This window comes from Penicillium griseofulvum (assembly GCF_001561935.1).
Source record: "Penicillium griseofulvum strain PG3 chromosome Unknown contig_12, whole genome shotgun sequence".
In the NCBI taxonomy this organism is placed as follows: domain Eukaryota; kingdom Fungi; phylum Ascomycota; class Eurotiomycetes; order Eurotiales; family Aspergillaceae; genus Penicillium; species Penicillium griseofulvum.
In genome coordinates, this window is record NW_024467435.1 from 727,428 (window position 1) to 743,242 (window position 15,815).

Sequence of the window (15,815 nt, forward strand, 5' to 3'; positions counted from 1 at the left end):
AATAGTCTATCTGAACTCGGCAGGGAGTGTCGTCAACTTGCCCATCTCGGCAATTGTCTCCTTCCACAGTTTCTTCTGAATCTCCTGCCCTGCCGGTGACTTGATGAACGCCCCTTTCCTATATGGGAAGACAGGTTAGCTATTGACAATACATTTTCTTTGGAAAAGCGTAGAGATCACTTACTCAGCAATTTCCTTGTCACCCAAGAACTTGCCATGAGACTCAGGGCCTGCCACCAGCGCACTATGCAAGATGATCCAACCCCCTACCTCAACAGACCTGGCCCGGAATGACTTGACAACATTCACAATCAACCGCAGATGCAGGGGAAGAACGTCGCTCATGCTGGTATTCACCATGCCGGGACACATCATGTTGATGATGACTTTCTTTGGATCCACTCGCGGTGCCAGACTGTACATGAACAATGCGCAAAGTAGCTTCGAGTCCCCATAGCGCTGGAAGGGGACAAAGGTCTCTTCTTTATCCATATGCTCTAGGACACCTTCACCGGGCTTGATTGGAGCTTTCTTCTCCAGGCTTGTGCTCTCCTGTGCGCGACTGCCAACCCAGCTGATACGTGCAGGAGAGCCGGTCTTCTCTGCACCTGCCGTGAGATACGGCAGGAGTTCAGCAATCAGCAAAACGTTGGAGTAGTAATTGACCTGGGTGGTTCGGTCATGGCCGCTGGGACTGCGTTCCAGCTTCAGCAGACCGATACCCGCATTGAGAATGAGGAGATGAACCACCGGAATCTCCTCCCGGAGCTGCTTCGTAAACCGCTGTACGCTGGCGTAGTCATCCACATCAAGTGCCATGACCTTGATGGTCGGATTGGGGTTGTGGGTTCTAATGCGGTGGTCCTGGAGAAGGGAAGTTACGCAGGCCTCGCCCTTGGTGACATTGCGCACGGCAAGAATCACAGTTGAGGCGCGCAAACGTAGCAGCTGTTTGGTTGTTTCCAGACCCATCCCAGCACTAGCACCAGTAATGACGACAGTTTTACCTGTCAGGTCAATGCCTGTAGGCAGGGGATCGACTTTCGGCTGGATGATATTGACCATGATGGGCGTTGTATTGGTGGAGATGGGAGAGTTGGGGTTACCAATGTGAAGAACACAGTAGATGGAAGAGAAGAAGAGGTATTGAGGTAATCATACTCAAGTTACATCTTCCACCCTGCTATACTCTCCGAATGTACTTCTTTGATGGATTGTTCAGCTGAGCTGACAAACAAAGGGCTTAGGTAACAAGGTGACTCAGCATTCGGCCGACGCGAATCCCAAAAGGGAAGTTCAAAGGGACGACCGAGACACATCTCGCCCGAACATCAAATGTCTTTCTCAATTGATATTCAGACTAGTTTAAATTATAATGCATTCTATCGGAGATGGCTAGGAGTTGAGAAAGGAACACCGAGTATGTAGAGTACGCAGTTTATCTATGAGGTTCCTTCCTCCACCTCTACTTCCAATTCTACCAAGAGATATGAGATGGCTCCCTGCAAACCTCGTACCTTCACAGCCGGCCAGGATCCGTTGACCAAATTCGATGGAGCTATTTCGGTCCGTAATCTTCCCCGCCCCCCAGACCGCTTGTTCGAGTTTCAGGGTATCATGAGGCCAAGTCGCGGCATCTATGCCAAGCTGATCGCAACCGGCCAAAAGCCCCCGACACATTTCCACCCCTCCCAGTGGGAATTCTTTCGTGTTCTCCGCGGGAACCTCACTATCGAGTTCAATGGGCGTGTCATTCACAGGACCCCCAGTGATGGCGAACTGGCGGTGCCTCCCTATACCCATCATGTCATTTATGGAACCCCAGGAACGGAGATGAACGAGGTCGAGTTTGTCGTGAGTGCTAGTGATCCTGCTGCGGAGGAGCATGCTGCCGCCTTGATGGACCAGCGGTTCTTTGAGAACTGGTATGGGTATCAGGAGGATGTTTTTCAACGGGGGGAGAAATTAGATTTCGTCCAAGTTCTCTCGGTGAGCAAAATGTCTTTTCCCTAGGAAATATCCAGACATTAACAGGTATAGATGTTTGATGCCGGAGGCACATATCTCTCTCCACCGTGGTGGGTGCCCTTCCGCTCGTGGATCGGGCTGTTCCTGGGCATTGTGGTGGGCCGGTGGATCGGAGGGCTGCTAGGCTATGCGCCCTTTTATCCAGAATGGACAACCGACTGGGAGGCAGCCTGTGAGATAATGCAACAGAGCTGGTTCCATCGTCGATTTGCGGATCCACAAGCACAAAAGCTAGCACGAGTAAGGTTTCGTGAACAGTTAGAGCAGGAGGCACCAGCCAAGGAGGAGAAGTCGGAGTAGATCAAAATATTATGGGAGCAGGGGACTGCATATATTCAAATATCTAGATAGGCAGATGGTCCTCCACAGATTGCTGTAATCTACTATGTATGCACAAGAATATCCGGTTACGCCGACAGATGGACATTCTACATACTTGTACTTAACCTCAATTCCTGGAGATTGCTTTCACTGCCACTTTCCACTGTCTGAGACTAACGTTTTGTACCCTTATCAGCAAGCCTTTTTTCTATCAACACTGACCAAAGTATCCAGCTGCTTCTCGAGTCGTTGAACATAGATGTAGACCATAGCATACACTATGTCAGACCCGACACTACCTAGTAGCAAGAACTGCCCGTACGGGCTCCACGCATATCCAAATCTTTCTGGCCAATAATACACACGCCAGAAGAAACAACATGCAGCTGCCAGAGTGCCCAGAATTCTTGTCCACCTGCTGATGTGAGCGCCAAATTAATATAACTATACCGAAGATCTATCCACTCACCAGATTCCCCAAGAATGACCGAGGGTATTTCCACGCGACAGTAGCTGCGCGATTGAACTAAAATTGATAAGGACCTGCATGGGCCATGCAGTCATGAACACAACCTGTCGACCAATGCTCGGGATAAACGTGGCCGCAACCGCCAGGTGCAGCCAGAGACAGATTACGCATCCGACCACAATTATTCCCACGAGATGTTGTGCCACCAGCGGTGACTGCTTCCACGCATACGGGGCCGAGCGAAGAATTGCGTAGAAGAGGATAACATCTACAATCATCCATTGCGCAAACACGACCTGGTTTAGCAGTCCGGGGCCATAGACAAACCCGTAAACTGCTTCCCAGGTGATGTTCAAGCAGAGACAATGAAGAGGCATTGCGTAGGAACGATCTTTGAAAGCCTTTTTGGCCATCAAGACGTATGAGATGGACCATAGGATTCCTGATATGGCGGTGAAGCCATCGGGTACAGACTTCGCATGCCAGTAGGGCGCTGGGGTATCGTTGTAGTCGTGATTGGCGGCTTCCCACTCCTTGAGGGCAAAGAAGCTCATTCTGTTCAAATAGTTGAGTGGATAGTAGGTTTGACAGGCAGATATTTGCCTTTGTGTGCTCTTAGCCTGCTCTTCCTCCATATATCATTTCGATGTTGGGGTATTGAGCGAGGATCATCCTGGTCCGTCGGCCGAGCCAGATCGGTAGCCCGAGAGGTGCATCCCTAGTCGGGGGAATATCGATCAGCCTGTCTTCGAACTCGGACTTGAGAAAAATGAAAGGAAATTAAGGCCTGTCCGCCTTACCATTCGTTTGAAATCGTATCCATGCAAGGTTCCCCCGACATCGCAAAGGGTAGATCCATAAAGAGCCGGCAATGCGCATGGACACCAACCCTGTCAATTAAAATCAATCAACATGGCTAGGGTTGCCTCGATAATGATATTAGGAGTCCTTATGGCTGTGTGGGCTACAGCCACCGCAACTTCCAGCCCATCTCGGTCCTCGGCTGCTGCTCTCTCCTCGCTGGGGGTTTCTCTCCCGCCTGGCGAGGTTCTCGTCGGAAATGCCGGGTATACCTGTAGCCTCTTGAGTCGTGTCTTTCCCAAGAATGAGACATTTACAGACACCTCACCCTACTATGACGTTTTGATTGACGAAGCCTGGTCACAGAATTGCCGATTGAATGCGTCCTGCGTTGTGACGCCTGACTCCGCCCATGAGGTCTCGCGCCTATTGCAAATCCTCAGTATTCTGGACACCAAGTTTGCCATTCGGTCCGGTGGACACAATACTAACCCGGGATTCAGTTCGATCGATCACAACGGAGTCCTAATCGCTCTTGAGAAGTTGAACACCATTTCCATAAGTTCTGACCGTGGAACTGTCACTGTCGGGCCTGGTAATAAATGGGAGTCCGTATATAATTACCTCCAGCCATATAATGTCACAGTCTTGGGTGGCCGTGCAGCGGTTGTAGGCGTTGGCGGGTACATCCTCGGTGGTGGGTAAATGAATTCCTGCCATGATCCTAGATGGAGATATTGACAGAGCTAGGTGGTCTCAGCACTTTCTACAACACCCATGGGTTGGCTATTGACAGCGTCACTCGATTCCAAGTGGTCCTTCCCAATGGAAATATTGTCAATGCTACCGCAACCGAGCATGCCGATCTATATAAAGGCCTGAAGGGAGGTCTAAGCAACTTCGGTAAGACCGATATTATCTATCAACGTTTCCCCAAACTAACTGGCCTAGGTATTGTGACTGAATATGACCTCACTACAAACACCGGCATCGATGTCTTGTACCACATAAACACCTATACTATCGCCAACACACCTGCCGTGTTTGCGGCCTACGCGACATATCTTTTGGATGCAGATATCAACAGCAACATAGAGATCCAGGCGAACCCCAACTTCACCTTGGTCTTCTTCGGCTATCTTGGCCATGTATCCACGCCCGCAGCCTTTGACCGATTCTCTGACATACCTGTGGCCTCTACGATGTACCCACCGACAAATGGCTCACTCAGCGACCTTCTCCTCACCATTGGCTCTGCCGGACTCACTTCCGAGGGCGTATCCTACGGCGGTACTTTTACATTTAAGGTGACAGGGCCGACCTTTCTACAGGACACGTACTCGAACTATCTAGAGGCTGCTGCCTCTCTGACCTCGGGGGTAGTACTATCTTATGTGCCTCAAGGTGTCATTCCGAACTTGGTGACCCAAGGCAAGTCACAAAATGGAGGAAATTTGCTAGGTCTGGAGGCCACACCTCAACTATGTACGTGTCCACTTGTGTCTGTATCTACATGCAGTAAACATCTCTAACCAGTGTCATATTCAGGGGTGAATATATTCGCCCAATTCCCAGTGACAGTCAACCAAAAGGTGGTAATGCGTGCGGTAGACACACTGCTAGCCAGCCTCACCTCCAGTGCAAAATCTCGGGGTCTTTTCCTCCCTTACATTTTCGTCAACGACGCAGGTCCCAGCCAGAAGCCGCTGCAATCTCTTGGGGAAAGGAATATCAATTACATTGACACAGTAGCAAAACGGTATGACCCCGAAGGAGTCATGCAAAAGCTACAGAACCAGGCATACTTTGTTTCGAAGGAGTTATGAAATCCTACTCTGGCATTGTATATACACATTTGGCTTTCAGCGGTGTTACACTTGAGGTATCTCCCATTTCGCAGGATTTTCCTCGTCAACGCCTGACTTCAAAATCTGGTATATCTCTCGGGTCTCTGTCATAGTTTATAAAATTAAGCCCTCAAGCTTCCCTGATATTCCCAAGCAATGAAGCCACAAGCATAGCCACATGGGGCACCAAGCCACAACCCAATTAGTGCATCGACAACTGTCCAACTACACACCATTCATACATTCAACCGGAAAATACAATATATACCATGCAACGGTGTGCTTTGAGGACTTTCTTATCTTTTGGCCGAAGAAGTGGACAGTCAAAATGTCCAAACATGCCACAATATCAATTCCATCGCCTTTCCGGCCCCCTCCGCATTAAACAGCTTGATATCCACAACACCCCCCACGGCAGACGGAGAATCATCACCCTGCCCAATAAGTCACATCATGTTATACATGAGCGTGACATGGAAAAGGAAGCATCCTTTAATCAAAATGTGTTCAACTTGTCTCTTGCTCTGTCACAAAGCCGCGTAAATGATGCGACGGAGTTGCGTTGCATGACCTTAGGTGTTGATGGATCTGTCACAGAATCTGAAGTTCGAGGAACTAGGGATGATATCGCTAAACAGTGGGGTTTAGATGGCCGTGATTTGCGCAACGTGGATCTTGTCTCAGAGGGAATCCCCCATTTGTTAGTCCGTCCATCTGTCATCTTTATCAGCATGTTCACTTTACGGCTTTTGGTCCGCGCAAATGGAGTGCTTCTTTTTCTTCTTCCAATTGAGGACTGCCATGTGAAGGTGCAGGATGTCTTTATGACAGACCTACAGAGCAGGCTCCAACCCAGTCCTGGCTCTGGTCTTTTGACGAAACTCCCATTTGAGCTGCGTGTGGTGGATGCAGCACTTGCCTCTGTGGTCGCAACTCTGGAAGCCGAGCATGTTCTCATCCGCCGAGAAGTCGAAGATAGCTTGCGTGATTCAACAAGAGAAGATGTTGTTTACTCTGTTCTCCATGACTTACAGGATCACAAGAAAAGGCTCGTGGCCATTGAGCAGCGCGCTCACCAGTTCCGCTCGGCGCTGCGGGAAGTCCTCGAAAATGATGAAGATATGGCGACCATGTTTTTGACGGATCGGCATGTAGGTCACCCGCACGAGGTAGAAGATCACCTAGAGGTCGAATATCTCCTCGAAGCATATTACAAGAACACAGATGCAATCGCAGAGTCTGCAAGTGCCTTATTGGGCGATTTGGAGCGCACGACAGAAACCATTCAATCAATTTTGAATGTGCGACGGAATCAGATCTTGGTTTTTGAGGCACAACTGGAGATCTGTATGTTGGGTTTTGCAGTATCAACTTTTGTGGCAGGCCTATTTGGAATGAACGTGGCGAACTTCTTTGAAGAGAGTAAATCGGCATTTGCAATCCTTGTGGGAGCGTGTGTGATGGGAACGGTCACAATTGCGAAGTATGGCTTGTGGAAACTCAATAAGTTCCGGAAATTGCGGTTTTAGAGCTTAGTCCTAGGGTTATCACTGCAAGAGAATAGAAATAAAATGATTGATATTCATAGGCGATCCTGCTTGAGATCAAATTATAAGTTAGCAGTCCGGTGCCACCCTGGTTTTGACCATTCGATCCTTGATCTTCCGCATACGAATTAGTCAGATATGCTCAGGTTAACAGCATATCTCCTTCAACTCGATCAATCTCCTTTACAAATACATCATCTAATGTTCGCCTGCTATAATACATCATACAACTCAGTTCACAGCAATTCCACTCTGCTGTTGACCTGCCTTCAACGCGATCTCTAACCCATCAATCACCTTATCCGGCACGCTCAGGAATGCCGAGTGAGACGCATCGACGTGGTATGTCACTGGGTTGCCCAAAGTTTTAGCAAAGCTCTCTTGCGCGTGTAACGGAAGAGCGGCATCCCGGTCGCAAAACAGATACATGCTAGGCATCTCATGCCAAGGTTCATGCGTCGCCGGCTCATGGAAGGCCTTGAGCGCATGCGGCTTCAATTTGGAAATTGCCTTCTGTTGCTCTTCCGGAGACATGTCATTATAGAACACGGTCTCTTGTTCGGAGGACCAGCAGTAACCATCTTCGGGGCTCTATATCTCGTTCGTCAGTGGCGAGTAAAAGGGGTACCAACAGAGATACACTACTCACCTTGACAATCATCCAGGGAGCCAAGTTTCCGCCCAGCATATCCATTACCGTTTTGCCCTTAGGGGTCACAAATGCAGCCAGCCAGACTACTATGATCACGCCGCCAGGTAGACCGGCTTTACACCGCTGCGCGTACCCCAGGCCCTCGACAGCCCCGGCACCAACTATGCCGCCATAGGAATGGTTCACGACCACAATCTGGCGACCAGCTTCCACCATCTCCTTGAGAACGGCATGAGTATGTTCAATATCCGCATACAGCCCCTTATCTGGAGTGCATGCGCCGACGGATGGAGTAGAGATAGCTTTAGTTACAAATCCACGGTTATGCATCAAATCCCGCACAACGTCGAATGTATCTGCCACGTGCCATGCGCCTGGCACGAAGACAAAAACCGGGTTCTCAGTCAAGGTCATCATGTATCTTGCAATTCCTTCTTTCTCTATTGAAGATACCAATACAACTTCAACCGAACACTGGGGAATGAGCAAATCCCGGCGAAACGATCATCCTCTCCTTATACTAAACTAGGCACGTTATCGTTGGACCCGCAATCCCCCAGCACGTGGCACGATTGGCTCCTTTAATCTATCGTTACAATTATTTCCCCGAAGAATTTCGGCCGTTTGGCGCTAACGGTGGAGCTCGGGGAAGGGTCGGCTCTCTATAGGCTCCCAGTGTCTCAAGCAAAACAATTAGAAACGAGATTGTGCGAAAGAACGCCGATTGGTATTTGAATCAGTCTCCACGCGGGAGGGAGATGTACATTATCGGGCTTAGTACACATTTCACTACGGAGTACTCCGTATACACTAGAAGAAAGAAAGAAGACCCTTTTTCCGGGTGTAAAGAAGCATAAGCTTAATAACCTGTACCTAACCCCTGCATATGGCTGATAGCACCTTAATCTAAACAATTGAACACCAGAGCAACCGGATGTAAGCTGGAGAGTATATAAGAATCCTCAGTGCCAAAAACGAACAAGGCCAGCCCTATTTCCGATCCACCAAGGCACCTCGAATTTGTCTGCAAAATATGTTGTAGGTCCCAATGGTAATGTAAGGATTTGATTTCTTACAATAACCTTTTACCCGTTTTAGGTATACAGTCTGTCGCTCAATTGTGGATGAGCATGAATCCTTTTGATGAAAGTGGATCTTGTCTCTGCGTTGTGGACTGTGTGAGATGAATTGAGAAATTCATTCTCTTTAAGTACACCATTGTCGTTCGACTGTGTTCAAAAGATGTTTTATCCGTTTTGCAGGTCCAAATACGATGACCACAGTCAATGCCCAGGAGAGCCGTCAAGGGTCCTATCGGGCTGGGACAATCGCGATGACTGTCCTGGGAGTCCTGTTCGTCATCTTGCGGTTTTTGGCACGGTGGAAGAAGTCACTGAAACCTGGCTTGGATGATTATATGATTTTGGCTGCTTTGCTTCCTTTTATAACTCTTGTTGTTTTGTTCCTCACAAGTACGACAAATTTCCCCTTTCTCAATTCTGATATTATGATACTAATCGTCAATAGTCACTGACTATGGCATGGGGTTACGTTCTGAGATCCTGCCGAGAGAAAATATCATAATGATTACAAAGGTCCAGTTCGAATTATAATTGAAGTTGATGCGTTCGCTAACACGCATCTAGCTCCTGATGGCGTTCGAGTGCTTCTATATCACAACGATAGCAGTCACCAAAATTTCCATCTTGTTCATGTACTGTCGCATCTTCCCCACGAAAGAAATACGCATTGCCTCTATGATCCTGGGTGGCATATCACTCGCTTGGGCCACTGCGATCATTTTTGTGAGCATCTTCCAATGCACTCCAATTGCGCGAGCCTGGGACAAGGAAATCCTTGGTACCTGTATCGACCTCAAAGCCTCCTTCATCGGAAATGCAGTACCCAAAATCCTCATCGATATTCTTATTCTCTCTCTGCCGGTGCGTGTGGTGTGGAGACTACACGCAAGCCTCGCGCATCGACTGTCCGTAATTGGAATCTTTCTGCTGGGTAGTTTGTTCGTATACCTTTTCCCTATACCTCCGAACTGACCTCCGAACTACTTTGCAAGCATAGACTAACTGGAACCTTGGATGTAGCGTTATCTTTACTAGTATCTATCGCTTCACTACCCTTTTTGATTTCAACCCGGCGGAAATTACCTGGACACTCGGAAAGGCCTGCACCTGGAGTGTGGTGGAATCCTCAACGGGCATTATCTCTGCCTGTATGCCGACCCTGCGTCCATTGTTGATGATTTCATTCAAATTCTCCAGTCAGTCTGGTACCCGGAGAACACGAACGACAGATGTGGAGAACTCTAAAGGTTATGAATTGGACAATTCTGCCCATCGACCAGCTGATGAGCCACGTAACAAAATTAAGACACACCTGGAGGTATCCCAGGTTGACGATGCATCTGGAGATGAGGTGCCATTGAATTCAATTCGAGTTCAGCGAGATGTCATTTGGCAAGAATCGAGTCGTGACTCCTTTTAAATACATACTTCACTAAATGATAGTTATAAGGAGATTTCGATTTTACATTGGAGCCCTATGACTTCCCTCACATATCTTGAAGAACATACACTAATCTTGTACAGTAGGGAACAATGACAGTACATTGTATTGGGACACCGAAAGGGGATGAAGGGAGGATATGGACGCTTTCTGTCAAACTATAACCCCCCGCTGGACCGAATCAAATCAACCCACCAGGACACCTAAGCACAGTGCTCGTTCAGTGCAGAGGCTAGAATATCCAAAGTGGAAACACGTATCCTTCCAACCCACCTCTACTCCCATCAATGGGCCCAGAAAACACTGTGATGAGACTCGGCACTTCGACCTGACCATCCTATCGATGCACTACTCTATACCCAGAAGGGTGAGGACAATATCAGTACTCCAAGTTACCTCTTGAGGATGCCCGAACTAAACTTGATTGAACAAATTTCAAATGATTCAAGCTCACTGCCGTGATGATCGCCATTTACGGGGATTCGGGTCAAGTTAGGCCGAGAAAAAGGACATCTGTTAGAATCACTTAGACGTCTTCACATTTGATGGCTGGAGTCCCAGGACACAGTCTATAGTCTACAATATGCATTATTTGCCGTTTTCATTTGAAAATGATCATTGTGGTTGGTGCCTTGATGCCTTGGTGCCTTAACGCCGGATACCTCGGCTTGGCAGGAAGTTCAAGCTGGAGCTCCCTTCAACACTCTCCCTCTCTTCCAGATCTACCAAATAACTATAGGTACATAACCTCAGGAACTAACATAGCAGTCATGTGCCATATCGGGTGTGAACTTGCAGGAATGTCACTCTCCCAACCTCTTCAATCTCCCTGAAGTTGACATGTCATTGACAAGCTTCAGCGCTTTCGCCCCTACTAACACATGTGGAGCAACGGCTTTTGGCATCCCAGCAGCAGCTTTTCACATCTAAGCAGAGATGCTCAAAATCGAACCTCGCTACCTTTCTTGACGGCCTTCACGCTTTTTTTCTCAAGCTTCGAGTGCAGACGGTGCGACACAGTCGATGCGAGATGACCCCACAAATCCGACTAACGAATTTCGCCGTCAAAATCTCAAAGTCTGGGACGTTTCAGTAGCGAAGAGGAGGACATATGGTGATTGCTGATGCAATCTCCGCCCGCGAAAGATGACTTGAACACTTCGCTTCACATCTTGGAAGATGGGCGAAAGCATTGGCCAGCAGCTGATCGATTCGGAGCTCGATTGGAGAAATTCCTTTCTTCGTCAGGCCGTGGAGGAGCATGTTCCGGGGATAATGGAAGAATTCAACAAATATCCAAAGCTTCGCCCAACGTTCGGTTCGTAAGGATCGATTCGTCATTGGAGGAATGAGCACAGGGCATGGGCATTCGTGGTCACATTACGCGGCGACTTTCGCCGCGCTGCACGAGAGAAGGCCCGCCCCAAAGGCCACGCGTAAACCAAAAGCACCACGGTAGTCCTCAGAAGGCCTCATGCCGACTGATTCTGCGTTTGCTATATCCCAAACGAAAACTCGGAGTTATCACATGGGGTAAACAATGAATTGGAAAAAATACAAAATGCTAAAGGAAATCTCTATCGCATATACTTGGCTCCGTGCATTACGTTCAAAAATGTCAGATTAAAAAGGAAAACAGACACATGGTCCGAATGCGAAGAATATATATAAACCAAAATCTCATTTACAGAGCAATCATTCCAACACCCGCCAGGAGTGCGGTAGCAATGTAAACAACCACCTGGAAAGAACCGAAGGATGAGCTGGAGTGCATGCTGATAGCACCGCTGCTAGATGTAGTCGCCGAGGCGGATGAGGAAGCAGAGTTAGAGCCAGAGCTAGAGCCACCAGTGCCAGTGTTCTCAGTAGTAACAGTTCCAACACCGGCAGTTCCAGCCTCCTTCATCTGTGTAGCACAAATGCCAGTGGCCTTGGTGACGGGCTTGACAGTTGCAGATCCAGCGAACTTGCAAGCATCGTCAGCCCGGTTCTGCTCAACGTAGTACTTGTTCAGAGCAAAGGCAAGCTGCTGCTTGGTCGAGCACATGCTGTAAGCACCGTACTCGCCGGTAGTGGCATTGGCTGTCAATCCGCTGCAATCGGTGGAACCGCAGACAGTACTGAACAGCTTGGCGTATCTCTTGGAGTCGAGGGATTCGGTGACAACGCAGGCGGAGGCATCATACATGCACTCACACAGCTGGATATCGGCGACAGGGGGCAGAGGGGAGGCTTCGGCGGCCCACTTGGATCCGACGGTAGGGCAGCTTCGCAGGGCAGTGTTAGTAGGGGTGTAGGAGGCCTTCTTGACACCAGTGGGGTTGACTTTGGCGATCTGGCTGGAATAGTATTTGAAGTCGGACATGGTGCTGACACTGGTGCTGTCGACGACGGAAACCAAACCTGCAAGTGTGATCAGTTACGTCCACATATGGGGAAAGCAATGACTTTTCTTACCGTAGTTGTTGGCCTCCTGGAAGTACATGTACACAATACCACCGGACCAGACCTCAGCCATAGTATCACCATACAGGGCCTTCACCTCGGTGAACTTGCGGGGCTGAACCTCGTTGCAACCGTACTCGGCAAAGAAAACAGGGACGGCGTAGTTGGCGAACTCCTCGGTGCGATCCTGGTATTTAGATTTCGAGTAGGTGGATTCACCGCACCACGAGTAGATGTTGTATCCCCAGAAGTCAATAATATCGTCAGAGTCTCCGCAGTCGAAGTAGTCGGCCATGTTTGCACGGATATCGGACACATCGGCGGTAGCATATCCAACACCCATGGGGCGGTAACCCTTCTTCTTAATGTACTTCTTGGTGTCCCGAACAGCAGCCTTGACGAACGCGCTGGCGTCAGAGGTATCAACGGTGTTGGAAACCTCATTTCCAGCGAAGAAACCAATCGTATTGTTATACTGGGCTAGTTCGTCGATAACACTGGTGTATCGGGCGAAGAGATCGGTTTCCCATGAAGGATCACTTCGATCAATTGATAGCGTGGGTTCGGACAGATCGGAGATCACGTAAATACCAGCGTCCGCCAGGAGCTTCATGCATGCCGAGTGATCAGCAGAGGCGTTAATGGCGTAGGTACGGATAACGTTGGTACGTAACTCGGCCATGATAGGAACATCACGCGCACAAGCGACAGGATCGGCTAGAGGGTCAGTGTAGCTACTGCTACCGGTACTTTCTTCTGCGAAAGGTTAATCAAGGTGTTGAAGTGATGGCATAGATAACCTACTTTGGTAGGCAACTCCACGCATAAAGCTGTTTCTGTCAGTCACTGAATTAATATGTCGGCAGATTCGGACTTACAACTGAGTGTCATTGCTGGAATAGAAGAACTTGGAGCCCTATTAAGAGTCTTAGTACCCCCAATATACATGATGGTTCTATACATATATCAAAGTCATACCTTGATGACGATAGGATCCAAATCGGCAACAGCAACCCCGGCCAGGGTTGCCAATGTCACCAAGGAGAACTTCATGGTTTCGCAAAGATAGCGAGTGTATATAGTTGGAATGGATTCAAATGAATAAAGAGAGAATAAAGAAGTCAAACGAGTGAATGGGGAATAAGATCAAAGGGGGGGAAATTCATGACTTCAAATCCAGGTCAGACTCAGTCTAGTCTTAAAATAGTCCCATAATTACCTGAAATCACAAAAAGGACTCTTATAGCCGAGCGAATAAGCCTAATATGGTCAAGTGCTCTGAAGCAATAACCCAATGGCTCGGGGAGTTCCCAAAAGAGCATTAGGGCTGGAAAGGGGATCCGTTCATATAAATGCCGAACGAATTAAAATATAAAGATGAACAGACTCCACGTACTAAACAGGACTTGGCTTTTTACTGCAGTTTGATCTGCAAAAATATATTTAGAATAGGAAGACATACTCTATTAACAAGTATATCTCAAAATTGAAGTGAAAAAAAAAACATCTCGAACGGTGGGGCTTAGGATAGCGCCGGCAGAAGACTTTTCCAACCTCCAATTTTATGAGTCTAGACTTATAATACTTCTAGTCCACAAATCTATTTATGTATTTATGTACATAAATCTATTATTCCTTTCATAAACCGTTCGTGAATGACATGAAAGATAAATTAGTTGAAGCTATCTTCAATATAGTTCAGTTTAATCTAGAAAGATCGACATGTAGATCAAATCAGATCAAATCAGATCTGTTGGAATTGTAGAAAACCCCAGTTTACCTGTACCTACCTGCATTATCATGGATCTTTTAATTTATATACTCGATGTTTCAACAGCAATAGCTATCGATGGATTTCGTACTAAAGAATGAACTTCTACCACTTCGGCTATTGCCATTACCATAAAAGATTATGGTCCAAACAAAATCGAATTGTGATATCTCCATATAACTCCATTATACAATAATTAATATTATACACACCCCCTTGTTCGAACTGAGAATGGCATTAAAAAGCGTTCCTTCGTTTCGTTCTGGTGTAATCCGCCTCAATCCGTTCACATCCGTTGTTGTTTACGATGTGCTTCGATGGCTGCATCGAACGAGCGGATAGTTTCGAGCGGGCGCTCAAGGCGGCTGCGTGTGGGGTTGGAGAGATCGGGATCAGCTATCGCTAAGTCAGAATGCAGTTCCCCGATTTCATCATAACAGGTAACTTACTGATGATCTTTCCGTCCCGGTCCTTGTGCTGGATGCTGCGGAGTGAGAATGCATCCCGAGATCCAGGCTGGAGGTTGACAGCGGCTGCTTGTTGTCAGTGGGTGTCCCTAAATTGAGATGAAGTACATAGTACTATTACGGGGATACATACTAGGTTCTTGTTCATGTAAGGCCATGTTGGGATCGGCCTTGGTTTGAAGAGAGGTCTTCGGGCTGTGATGCGACTTGACAGAGTCAGAGTGCTCACTTGAGGCCAATGAGGACGGCATTATTGTGAATATTCTAAAACTTTGTAGAAAATGGTATGAAAAATGTGAATAATGTATATCAAAAATAGTATGGTGAGCCTAAGATGGGAATGTCTAGCAATGTGATATCTAACCGGGAGGCGAATTCGATCGTATATATATATATATATCCCTTGTCACTTTTGTCATGTGCGGGACGTTGGCAAGCTAAGAATAGCCGGTCTTTCTCGAAACATCAATAACATCACAACCGTGGCGACATCTGTGGATCAATTGCGATGATGATTCGGTCGATCTTCAGAGCGGCAACTATAGGCGACCTGTCGCTACAATGTAATTCCGTATGACGTTGGGGGGGTCCATCTGTAGCATTCCCAATGGTCAGCCAAGCTTCTATTAGTTGCCCAGCAGAATGCTTAGCATTCATTATGGCCAACCCCGATGAATGAACGTTTCAAGGCCACGCAAGCACGGTGGCTGAAATCTTGGCTTCAGGCACCCGCACGGATTCCCAGGTACCCGTATGCGGTTTCAATAATGAATCATTATGTGCATTACAATCAATGTCAAGAAACAAATTGATTAGTATTTTGTGTGTAATAGGAGTATGACGACTTGGGGATCGCCGGTTTCGAAAATGTGACAGGAGCGCCCCAGCATTCTTCAGGAACAATCACACCCTGTGATCTGATTTCACATGGTTTTTACAAGGCT

The 15,815-nt window shown here is 47.7% G+C and overlaps 9 protein-coding genes across 9 annotated transcripts; 4 read left to right on the forward strand and 5 right to left on the reverse strand.

The window, feature by feature from the left end:
• Positions 1-6: 6 nt before the first annotated feature.
• Positions 7-1,065, reverse strand: PGRI_091180 (Short-chain dehydrogenase/reductase SDR; the record flags this gene model as incomplete). The annotated part of the gene is made up of 2 exons (XM_040796831.1): positions 7-118; positions 185-1,065. The coding sequence occupies 2 exons, from the start codon at positions 1,063-1,065 to the stop codon at positions 7-9; spliced, it is 993 nt and encodes a 330-aa protein (XP_040650261.1).
• Positions 1,066-1,494: 429 nt separating this feature from the next.
• Positions 1,495-2,328, forward strand: PGRI_091190 (cupin domain-containing protein; the record flags this gene model as incomplete). Its single annotated transcript, XM_040796832.1, has 2 exons — positions 1,495-1,989; positions 2,041-2,328. 2 exons carry the CDS (start codon positions 1,495-1,497, stop codon positions 2,326-2,328), a joined length of 783 nt encoding a protein of 260 aa, XP_040650262.1.
• A 486-nt stretch (positions 2,329-2,814) lies between these two features.
• On the reverse strand, positions 2,815-3,372 carry PGRI_091200 (uncharacterized protein; the record flags this gene model as incomplete). The annotated part of the gene is made up of 1 exon (XM_040796833.1): positions 2,815-3,372. The coding sequence occupies one exon, from the start codon at positions 3,370-3,372 to the stop codon at positions 2,815-2,817; it is 558 nt and encodes a 185-aa protein (XP_040650263.1).
• A 358-nt stretch (positions 3,373-3,730) lies between these two features.
• On the forward strand, positions 3,731-5,445 carry PGRI_091210 (FAD-binding oxidoreductase; the record flags this gene model as incomplete). The annotated part of the gene is made up of 4 exons (XM_040796834.1): positions 3,731-4,320; positions 4,380-4,522; positions 4,571-5,104; positions 5,156-5,445. 4 exons carry the CDS (start codon positions 3,731-3,733, stop codon positions 5,443-5,445), a joined length of 1,557 nt encoding a protein of 518 aa, XP_040650264.1.
• Positions 5,446-5,804: 359 nt separating this feature from the next.
• On the forward strand, positions 5,805-6,995 carry PGRI_091220 (CorA family magnesium transporter; the record flags this gene model as incomplete). Its single annotated transcript, XM_040796835.1, has 1 exon — positions 5,805-6,995. The coding sequence occupies one exon, from the start codon at positions 5,805-5,807 to the stop codon at positions 6,993-6,995; it is 1,191 nt and encodes a 396-aa protein (XP_040650265.1).
• A 249-nt stretch (positions 6,996-7,244) lies between these two features.
• On the reverse strand, positions 7,245-8,082 carry PGRI_091230 (alpha/beta hydrolase; the record flags this gene model as incomplete). The annotated part of the gene is made up of 2 exons (XM_040796836.1): positions 7,245-7,604; positions 7,663-8,082. The coding sequence occupies 2 exons, from the start codon at positions 8,080-8,082 to the stop codon at positions 7,245-7,247; spliced, it is 780 nt and encodes a 259-aa protein (XP_040650266.1).
• An 856-nt stretch (positions 8,083-8,938) lies between these two features.
• On the forward strand, positions 8,939-10,167 carry PGRI_091240 (uncharacterized protein; the record flags this gene model as incomplete). Its single annotated transcript, XM_040796837.1, has 4 exons — positions 8,939-9,137; positions 9,193-9,260; positions 9,312-9,652; positions 9,768-10,167. 4 exons carry the CDS (start codon positions 8,939-8,941, stop codon positions 10,165-10,167), a joined length of 1,008 nt encoding a protein of 335 aa, XP_040650267.1.
• Positions 10,168-11,872: 1,705 nt separating this feature from the next.
• PGRI_091250 (glycoside hydrolase family 72 protein) lies at positions 11,873-13,686 on the reverse strand (the record flags this gene model as incomplete). Its single annotated transcript, XM_040796838.1, has 5 exons — positions 11,873-12,591; positions 12,646-13,389; positions 13,438-13,463; positions 13,512-13,549; positions 13,612-13,686. 5 exons carry the CDS (start codon positions 13,684-13,686, stop codon positions 11,873-11,875), a joined length of 1,602 nt encoding a protein of 533 aa, XP_040650268.1.
• A 1,004-nt stretch (positions 13,687-14,690) lies between these two features.
• Positions 14,691-15,122, reverse strand: PGRI_091260 (DUF2406 domain-containing protein; the record flags this gene model as incomplete). Its single annotated transcript, XM_040796839.1, has 3 exons — positions 14,691-14,800; positions 14,854-14,937; positions 15,005-15,122. The coding sequence occupies 3 exons, from the start codon at positions 15,120-15,122 to the stop codon at positions 14,691-14,693; spliced, it is 312 nt and encodes a 103-aa protein (XP_040650269.1).
• Between the last annotated feature and the right edge of the window lie 693 nt (positions 15,123-15,815).